The sequence below is a fragment of the Thermobia domestica genome, chromosome 7 (genome assembly GCF_964235325.1).
Source record: "Thermobia domestica chromosome 7, izTheDome1.hap1.1, whole genome shotgun sequence".
Lineage (NCBI taxonomy): Eukaryota > Metazoa > Arthropoda > Insecta > Zygentoma > Lepismatidae > Thermobia > Thermobia domestica.
In genome coordinates, this window is record NC_137460.1 from 276,107,209 (window position 1) to 276,118,751 (window position 11,543).

Consider the following 11,543-nt stretch of genomic DNA (forward strand, 5'->3'; position numbering starts at 1 on the left):
ATGTTCACTAAACATGAACAGCGTTCGTGGACCAAAATTGAAGTGGCACGTGGTCGTAGTGCACGAGAATGTTTTCAGGGACTGCGGGAAGCCTGTGGTGATGCAGCGTTGACATACCGCACCGTAGCTCGATGGGTCAAGGTGTTTCGTGAAGGCAGACAGAACGTGGAAGACCGACAATGTTCTGGACGACCTCCAGTGGACAGCATGACAATTCAGCTCCTTGCATCCTTGCGGGACGTGGATAGACCGTGGACTGGTGAGTTATCGGCAGAGGTTGGGCTGTGCCATAAAACTGTGCTTCACATTTTGAACGACATCCTGGGTTTTCGCAAATTTGCAGCACATTGGGTTCGACATGTCATTACCGAGGTGCAGAAATGGTACCGATATGCACTGGCACAAGAATTGCTCGACCGCCACCAGAGGGAGGGTGACAATTGCTTGGGCAGGGATCGTTACCATTGATGAAACCTGGGTTCGATCCTACGAACCATGTTTGAAGCGCCAATCCAACGAATGGAAGCATCTCGGCGCCCTAGTCAGGGAGTAGTGAAGGTCATGTTGATAGTGGCGTATGATGTCCAAGGGGTTATCCTGCACCATGCTGTACCAGCAGGGCAGACTGTGAATGCGCCATATTACTGTACGTTCTCGCAACACCATCTGCGTCCCACACTTTGGAGAAAGCGACCTGGTCTTTTGGCATGGACCCCAATCATTTTGCACGACAATGCACGCTGTCACACAGCTACTGCCGTGACGGACCTTTTACGTGCCTGGAACTGGGAGATTCTGGAACTTCCACCATATTCGCCGGATATGAGTCCGTGCGATTATGACCTGTTTTCCAAGATGAAGCAACCATTTCGCGGACAACGATACAACACCAGACAGGCCATCCTCAATGCCGTAGGGCAGTCGCTGCGAGACATAGCCAGAGTACAACGTGCTGGCGGAGTACGGCGCCTACCATACGTGTGGCAGAAGGTTGTGGACATGGGGGTGATTACATTGAAGGAATGTAGAACGTATTTTCCCTTCTAATACAGTGATTTGTAAATTATAACAATTGTGCCATTACTTTTTATCCATCCCTTGTATGTAATCTGTCACAAGCTTGTTTGCAAAGCGCATTGCACCAGCAAACCGCTCTGCAAGGACTGTCAGGTGTAATCAAAATACAATGTATGACAGAATTTTATCTTAACAAAGTGTATTTCTATGTATAAATTTCTAATATTACAGTAATATAATTCAGGTATTGTTTGAAAGAATCAAAAGCCGCCACTGACAGTGTATACAGCGTATGAAATTTACTCTTAAGAAGCACGAATGGGTCAAAATAACCCAGGCTTAGTACTTTACCTAACATTTTAGGTTTGGTTCTCTAAGGGTTAATCCACTCTAATCTCTACCACGAATCATTCAACTCGCAATTGAGCTTTTCATCCCTCAAACCGCATATATATCACCTCATCATCCTAAAATTCCTCCGCGCTACTTTCGTCTAGTTAAACACTCACGTCAAATCTATACAGAATATGTTTGCACTGGCAACCACGAAGCTCTTCAGCTACATAGAACCCTCCACCGAGCAGTGTATAAATTACGACAGTGGATTAAAACCTGAAACACAATTTCTGCCTTATCACACCCTTCGCAATATTAGATGCGTTTCAACGCATTAGCTGGTAAATTTACCCAAACCTCTTATCCTCTCTTACATCACGATCAGGAATTGTACAGAGACCAAGGAAAAGCTAAAACCTTTGCTTCCTAATTATATTATATTATTTTTACACCTCTATCATTCACTTAGCATTGTAGGCCTAATTATCATCCTGTAGGCATTTCAACTTCAATTCACCACATATCCATCTTCAACCCAACGTATATACTCACAAAGCACTCACTACCTTCATTTCTACCACTGAAATCACTAATTTCATCTATCATAAATGTTATAATGACCCGAAAATCAATAACATCTATCGACATGTAAGACAAAGTCCACGAATACTGCTAAATCTTACAAATCATCCAAATTTTTCTTGTTTTTTAAAATCAACAATACCGTCCGATACAGCTCAAGAGAATCTTCACCAAAATTCTAGGGAAAAAATATCGTCAAATGACTTCATGCTCATGTTTCTCATTACTATCTTTACTACACTATCAAGCAGGCTCCCGCCCACAAATTACCATCGACGATCAGCTTCTGCGTCTCCTCAGCTGCATCCATAAGCAGTATAATACCACCAAGCCATCGTGCCTGGTACTCTTGAAATTAGAAAAGGCATTTAATGACGTGTAGCGTTAGGGTTTGCATTCAAACCTGCTACACTTTCGCCTTATCGCATATATCCGTTTTATTTACAATTTCTTGTCTGGCCACCGTACTTACGAATACCTTAATCAACAGTCATATCAAATGATATTTATGCACTCAGCCGTATTTAAGGCTCTTTACTATCACCCTTAGTATATCTGTTTTATGTTGTTGACATGCCTCTTTTCCCACAAAATATTCAGTTATTTCCATACGCTGATGATACAGCTTTTCTTGCAATCTACAGTATTATACACTAAGTAAATAACGCCTTACAACCAATAATACAGACGTTTGGTCTGTGGTGCAATAAATGGCTACTGAAATCCAATGCTGCTAAAACCCAAACTACAGCATTTCTGGCCCCTAAGAAACGCTCCAGATTTCACAGTAATTCACTTCCATCACTGTTAACGACAACTCTTTTACAATCTCCAAAACTGTTAATACTTAAGACTTACCATAGATAGACACCTCAGATGGAAGACTTATGTCCAGGATATCAATAGAAAAGCATACATTTGACTCAATCTATTAAAACGACTTACTGGCACAATCTGGAGTAGTTCTACAAACCTACTCTTAAACACTTATGTAGTCTTCCTTCAACCTGTGATTAGTTACGGCCATACCGTTAGGTCTCGGCAGCTACCCCTTTTTTTATCAAAAACTTAAGGTTCTCGAACATTGCACACTCAGAATTCTATACCACATCAATCTCCTGAGCTCTATGCTCGCGTGACTTTTCCATACATATGGCTCCATGTAGAAAAGCTTTGCCTCAAATACTTCCGGAACGCTCCATCCTCATCGTCCACTCCTCTCTGATTCCATCAACGCTCATATTTATTTTTATATCGTTCACAGCATCAGTCATTCTACTTCCAACCTCTTTACAATGTATCATTATTCGTTACCACCGAATCATCAATATCTTCCCCTCATCAGAAAGTTTCTTCTCTATCACCCTCCGCACAATATCATACAATCATATTCTACACAATAATTCCTTTGTCACTAACAGAGCTACCCATCCCTTTGAATAATGCTTGAAGAAGTCCCCGAGGGATAAGAATATCCTATATCCGTCATTTTACAATATATTATAGTTTCTCTCGTCTAAACGCACCTCGTCTCATAGATTTCACTCAACAACGCAATATGATGAAATGTAAATCCAAATATTTTCATCATGATGTCCATAATTCATTGTACAATTTCCTTTCTCCACCATCATTATAATTACGATTGTAAAGATCGTAATGTCCTATTTACTCACGTTGTTTATGACATAAAATTACAAAATTTTGAAAATCCCTTAGACCATCTTTAACTCCTTTCTCGAAATACCCTTCACTTCTCTTTCCCCCCTGGAGGGCATAACCCTTGAGCGGGTGATTATCTAAAACAAACGTGCGCCATACCTTTACATTATATTTTCAGTTATTATGTTATTTCTAAAGGGTGTATTATAGGTAATTTATGTCTTGAAGCAAAGTAAAGTTCTTTGTTTATAACTTTATCACAAGACTGAAGTCGCTGTAAGACCGTAAGTAAAATTTTGCCCAAATATGTACCCCGTTGGCACTTTCAGATAATGATTTTTTTTTAATTCCGTATCAGGGAGCCAACACAAATATAGGGAATAAGTGTGAGGTTTAGGACATTTGGAGATGTGGGACAGTGATATACCTCTCTGGTGATTTGTGTTAAGCCATAGCGGTTGCTAGCAGATGTGGTGGCTACGTTTAAAGAGCATTGCTACCAGGTTCTGAACGTGCACAAGGTTTTAGAAGCAAAGACAGATTTTCCTTCACCGCTGATAACTATTATATCAGATTTATATTATAAACATATTTCACAATATGAAGAGGTAGTAGAGGATTTGATATAAAAGTAGAGAGTTAGGTATTGAAAGTACATTTAGAACATTTTTGTATGATTCTAATACCAGAGTGCGTAGCTTTATAGTGACAGTAGTTAAAATGGGTATACAGGGAGGATTGGGACACTGTCCCACTCCTATCTGCTCACAAATGTGAAAACGTTGGGTACATTTATTATAATTCCTGTGTTTCCGCTTGGCTAACGCTATATTTATTTAGTACTTTTTCTCATCAGTGTTTCAGAAAAATGCCAAGGAAGTGGAAGAAGATAAACATAGAATAAATACAAACAGCAAACAGTGATATTCTGCAAGCCGTAAAGATAGTAGTAGAGAAAAAGAAGAGTATTTGAGAGGTAGCAAGAGAACACAACATACTGAAAAGTACAAGGAAGGCTCAAATGGAGATGCTGTAATATTTCAAGGAAATCTCTTTGTGAGAAACTCTCGTTAGGGCAAGTAAGACGAACTATGGGTTTAGAACGAGGCACGGACGAACTTTGACTTACGCATATGAAAATGCCTTGAAGAAGAATATGCCAGAATTTTAAACTGTGCAGAAAAGTGCGGGATATGGCTGGCTTAATGGTTTTATGGAGCATCCCCCTCAGTTATCTCTGCGATCCCTGGAATCAAAAGTTTATCAAAAAGTTCAATAAGCAGAACGTGGACGACTTTTTCAACAATTTGAAATCAGCATATGAGAAATGAAACTTCACTCTGAAGTCTACTTTCAACTGTGATCAAACTGGATTTAGTACCATACACACAACGCCACCTGTGATAGCTTCACGAGGACAGAATCAATTCGGACAGGTAACTTGAGCGGAACGTGCTGAACAAGTGACAGTCCTATGTACCTTCAATGCAGTTAGGAATAGCATTCCTCCAGTTTTTCTATATTCGAGCGTAGGGTACAAGAATTTCTTTCTGAAGAAAATACCACCTCATAGCTTGGTATTAACAAGGATCACTGGATGGAATATTGCTGAGGTATTTGGTGTTTGTTTAGAACACATTAACCGTATTTCAAAATATTGGAAAGAAAATCCAATCATATTGCTTCTCGAACACTACGAAAACCTCGTAAACATCATTGTGGTAGAGAATGCTTACCAAAATGGCGTGTTATGAACAATTTAACCCGCATTGCAGTCAAACTGCAACTGGTGGATGTTTCTCTTTATGGACCTCTGAAGACCCATTAGAATCGTGTGTGCAATGACTGGCTGATTAATAACCAAGGAGAAACTATTTCTCCTCATTCTATTGATGAGTATATGGGACGGGTATACCACAATATGACACAATAGAATATCATATCTCGATTTAAAAAGACTGTAAAATACCCTTTCAACAGTGCTTCTTTTACAGAAGACTAATTTCTGATATCTTTAGTAAATGACCGTCCAAATCCCTCGTTGAACAGAAACGCACCGTTTCACCAGCAAAATCTATAGGCAACCTTACTACGCAGAATGTTGCTGTCATATCTGAGGGTATGGACCATGGTTCATCAGAGCTTCTGCCTCAAAGCTCGCTTATATTAGCTATCCAAGAAACTACATATCTTATATTTTGCAGCAATATCTTCCACTGCGTTAGTATTCACTCAGAATATCCGTCCTTATCCGAAGGCTGCCTACCCCTCTTAATAAAACCAACCGTAAGAAAAAGAGGAGTGGTCGAACAAGAATACTAACAGCAACTCCAGGAAAGATGAAACCAAAGAAGAAGGCTTTGCACAGCAAAAGCGAAAGAGATGTCGGTATTAGAATTCATTTACAACAAGTAAGAGTAAGGTTGATACGAACTCAGAGTCCTCAATCGAAGACAGTATTTTCTCTCAAGAACAGTGTGTTGATATATCCTTTAGTAGTTCTGTTAGTGATGTAGGTTTATCAATTAACGAAATAGGATGGGAAAACACTAATGTCAATGTTGAAAACAGTAATATTATACTTCTTAAATTTTACATCAATAATGCGTACAGTTTCTGCCAGGTTTTCCAGACCAATTACTAATGGTTGAGATCACTCAATGGTAATGGTTACTTCTTCTTTTCAAATTAAATAATATGTTTCAGAGTAACTTCCGAATTTCTTTTCATGAAGTGAGTAGTGTGTTTTCTTGAAATGTAAATAATTATAAAGTGCAAGTTATTATGTATATTGTTGAAATTATTAATATGTCAGGCGATGTAATTGTAAACTTAATAAAAAAAATAAGAAATAACTCAACTCTGCGCTGCACACCATTATTAGTTTGATAGAGATTATTATTATTATTATTATAGTTCGATGTATCTAATTCTGCTCTGAGTTTATGGGAGTAGGTGATGGTGATGATGGACGACATAGTAGACTGAAGAACGTGAGATGAATCGGGTTCGGGACAACCCTGAGAAGTAACGCGGATAGGATGTTTATCTACCTAAATGCCCACTTAACGAGAGCTAGGATCAAAACAGGAATCCTACATATCAGAACTGATCGGTCTACTACTGAGCCACTTCGAGAACCGGTAACATTCATGTTGGAAATGAACGTAATTCTTTCTACTCCATATCTTATCCCGAATTGCATCCAAAGCACCGAGAATTAGCAAAAACCCTAAAGAAAATACACATACTTCATATTATGTGAAATCAAATGTACATTCTAATTATCCATATTCTTCTCCACATCCACATTTCAAAAGCCTGCAATCTTTTATCGTCGCTTTTGCTTAAGTCCATGTTTCTGCCCCATTAAGAGAAAATGTATAAAGCAATCTAAACATCTGAAAGGAAAACAGGTTCGCAATTATAGTATCGGTGTCTAAACGTATGAACAAGTACTATGACTATGGGCTATCTAGAAGCAAATGTGATTAAGAGGTTTGGATAGTTTATCTATTCATGTTATAATGTTCAATATTAATGTTTACAGCGTTGAATATTAATGAAAAACGCAAGTAGAACTCTGCAAAAATTGAGTCATTCACAACATGTTACAGTAATGCTTAAATATAGTTAGTGATGCCCACGAGACAAGATTTGAGGATATCTCGTCTCGAAAAATGTTTCGAAAGTTCTCTCTCGTCTCGAAAACTGTATATATTTTCTATTGAAATAGATCTATCTCGTCTCGAATCTTGTAACGAAAATTCTGTATCATCTCGTGCGTATCAGTAAGTATAGTGTGTGAAGTTACAAAAAATCAAAATCACGAACCTTGATCCTTCAATAAATCCCAAGTTTTAATTAACCTTTAGTCTAATTTTTGAATACATTTTACAAATGTTAAAATAACTTATTCGTATGTTTAGTTTGGAACCTCAAAAGCTTTGGATTCCTTCCGAAATAAGTTCCTGCGCACGTGACTGAATATTAGATATTCATGATGTTTGTATATACATAGTTGGACTTCCGTCCTTGTTCAGTTTCATCCCTTAGTAATTATAATACTTCAATATGAACGACTCGATTATGTTATATACAGAAACAGTATCAATCAATATTGTATACGCTTAGTTAACTATCTACTCTCTGTATTTCCCGATTCATCGCCATATTTAATCTCACTCTATTAATAGAAAAACTCCAATTTAATCTTTTCAGGTGGCTAAAGCGCGTAGCTCCATGGTAGATTCATAATAATTAGCGACTTGCTTTTCGAAGTGACTGAAAATCTTACCTGGTGAGGGATAACGCGGTCCTTAGTGTCCGAATTCTCGTTTATATTCGCGAGATCAGACTAGTTAAAATTCTTTGCAGTGTTACCTCTTACGAGAGAACCTATCCAAGTGAAACTCTGACTTCGAGTCGAGACTATGGCCGTTGGATACCTTGTCCCAAAAGAGCATAACACGAAAAGGAATATCCTCGATCGCAACCATTGCGGAGATAAAACGTGAAGTTAGATATTGAGCTCCATACTATATATTACAAATTCGGATTCCGGGTCAAATTTTTCGGGAACGGTCCCGTAAGGAAACGTAGCCAATATATATCAAATTAGTGTTGGGAGCCCAGCACCTTTTGAATGAAAAAATTGTGTCCCCGGGGCACTCGCAGGGTCCCAGGCGAAGTCCAACTCAAAATTTGTAAATCGAATCTGGGGTCAAGTAGCATACTGTATAAGAGCTATTGTTAAATAAAATAAGATAGAGCAAATCTCAACTCTCTACAATAACGCTGTGCAAACGGGCAAGTGGTCAAAATGTCAATACAACCTACATCAGAAAATCTATGGCCAAGCTTCTAAATCCGTTAAGTTGCGACTATAACAAAACAGAAAAATACGTTTAAAAGTGCAAGGTATTGAAGTCAAACAAATTGCTGCAGTCTCTCACAGAGTTGCACAACGGACCTTATCCAGGTATAAGTGTGACTTCGAATGACCTATGGACCATAGAATGACCATGGTCATTGGCTTTCGTGTCCTAGAAGAGAAAAGTTACATTGTTAACCGCGACCGTCGTGGAGGGTGAGAAGGTCAAAAGCCAACGGTATATGCGTCGCACATCGGGACCACAAATTCACAGATTCCACCGTGGAATTTCTATTATAAGGTTGGAGGAAACTGGTATAATGGTGCAGAAATAAAATATATCGGAGGATGCTTTTGAGAGAGTGACTCTGCAGAAATTTCCTTTACTTCAATACCTTGCACTTTTAAACTTGTTTTTCTGTTTTGTTATTGTCGCAACTTAACACTAGAAGCATCAGAGGGGTCATTTTGACCCATCTGGATGATTATTTTGTTATAATTTTTAAGTTATGAAAATGTGGCCACCAAATTTCCCGACTTTTTATCACTCTACCAATACTCTAACTTAATCACATTTTTACGCTTAAAAAATATTTATGTATGCCACATTTTTTACATTTTACCTAGAAGCCTCACAGGGGTCATTTTGACCCTCATGCCTACAATGCGGATTTTTGACAGTTGCAAACATTTTGATACCCACATATTTTTAACATACTAATTAGTATTACTTTTGTGACTGATATAATTCACTATATGTGTGTTCTAAGTGCCTACTGTTAGTGTGGTGCATGATGAGTGCTGAGAAAAAACTTTCGCCGTAAGAAATACTACAAGAACTACAGGCTATTGATGGAATCGACTCTGGTGGTGACTATAATGATAGAAGTGACGATGAATGCATTGGTGATATCAGCATTGATAAATTGGGAGATGGTGAATGTGTATCTGCGAGTTATGAAGAATTTAGTGAAAGTGGAAGCATGGGAGATGAGACGGATGATGAAAATTTTGAATTATCCAGAGATTAGACAGTTTGGGTCGAACAAACCTGTGCAATTGTTCGCGGAAGGGCTAAACATCATAACGTGTGACGTAAAACTCCAGGTCCAAACCCATGTACTTTTCGACATATCGACGACAGAGTTTCTAGTTCTTTCAGACTTACAATAGATGAGCCTGTTATGCGACATAAAGAAGTGTACGGAAGTCTGAGCTCAAGAGTTTTGAATAACCCAACTTAGTCAGTTTCTCTTCAAGAGTTAGACGCCTTCATATCTTATATCTTCGCGGTGCTTTATGAATGAAGGGGATTAGCATAAAGAGCCTTTGATCAAAGAAATGGGGACCGCGAGTTTTCAGTAATGCAATGTCAATAACGATATTTAGAGAAATCATGCGATTTCTGAGATTCGACATAAAAAGTACTAGGATGGAAAAGTATCATTCTGACAAGTTTTCTATGATTTCCAAGGTTTGGAAAGCTTTTATTGAACGCTCTCAAAAGTGCTGAATTGTAAGGTTGATGAACAACTGTTTCCAATGAAGACGCGGTGCAAATTTATACAGTTCATGGGCAACAAACCAGACAAATATGGCGTAAAATTCTGTATGCTAGTGGAAGCGGGACACAAATACATAATAAATGGCTTCCCATATTTAGGAAAGGATGATGAACGACCAGCAAACACACAGCTTGGTGAATTTTTTGTACAGAAGCTTGTGTGACCTTCCGCAGAGTCCGGATTGAATGTCACACGTGACAACCTTTTCACATCCCTACAGCTCGCTCGTGATCTCAAGAAAAATAATATCAGTTTGGTAGGAACTATCCGTAACAACAGGAGAGAAGTTCCAGATTCAGTAAAAACGTCGAGGGAAAGGACCCATATAGTACAACTGTACTGTACTGAAGACTGAAGATGATATCACCCTCACGGCATATGACTGTAAGAAGAACAAAATGTCCTTTGGAGTAGCCTTCACTCTTATGTTGGCCTCAATATCAGCCATAAGAAGAAAAAGCCTGAAACAATTTTATTTTATAATAAGCAAAAGTTAAGGTTGATGTAATCGAACAGATGGCACGAAAGCATTCTGTGAAAGCTGTGAGTAGAAGATGGCCAGTACAGATTTTCTATAACATCCTTGATTTGGCAGCTATAAATGCTTTCGTCCTCTACAAGCTGGTAACGACGAGAAAGATCACTCGCCATCAAGTTCTTTTGGCATTAGGAGAGGAACTGTGTTCGGAAGTGAAGACACTAAAGGAGGACGGCAGTCGTACCAAACAGTGTGTACCTGGATTGCTTCAAACAACCAAGCGGAAGAGATGTCAGGTATCTGAGTGCAATAGAAATAAAACACAAGATCAATGTTTACACTGTAAGAGGCACACGTCTGTGGATCCTGGAGAAAGATCACCAAAAAGTACGTTGTTTGTTCAAAATGTGATGACTAGGCATGTAGATGTGAACGTTATAAAACATGCCTACTTGTATAGAAGTTCATGTTCTAATTCATTTTTTTTTATTATTTTTATGTTAATTCCTATTGTTTATGATGTTTCAAGGGAAACTAAAAATTTTACAGTAACAATAAAATGTGTTAATTATATTTGCTATATTATGTAACTTCATTTGAAGTTACTTTATAGATTATGAAACTTATTAAAATTATTCCCTAAGAACAATACGAAATGTAAAATAAAGAAATAAAATAATGACATTTGAATTTATAAATAATAAAAACGCACAATAACACCAAAAGTATACAAAAATAAAGAATAGTACTGTTTAATGTGTGTATTTTTAAGTAGGGGTCAAAATGACCCCTTTGATGCTTCTAGTATAAGCAAGATTATGATGCTCCTAGTGTTGGCCATATCTTTTCTGATGTAGGTTGTATTGACATTTTGACCACTTGCCCGTTTGCACAGGGTTATCTTAGAGAGTTGAGATTTGTTATCTTATCTTATTTAACATTAGTTCTCATACAGTATGCTACTTGACCCCAGCATCTATTTGCAAATTTTGAGTTGGACTTCGCCTGGGACCCTGCAAGGGCCCCGGGG

The 11,543-nt window shown here is 38.2% G+C and overlaps 1 protein-coding gene across 1 annotated transcript; it reads left to right on the plus strand.

Annotated features, from left to right (window-relative positions):
• Nucleotides 1-468, plus strand: LOC145689737 (protein GVQW3-like). Its single transcript, XM_081763939.1, has one exon. The coding sequence runs from the start codon at nucleotides 1-3 to the stop codon at nucleotides 466-468; it is 468 nt and encodes a 155-aa protein (XP_081620065.1).
• The last annotated feature ends 11,075 nt before the right edge of the window (nucleotides 469-11,543 follow it).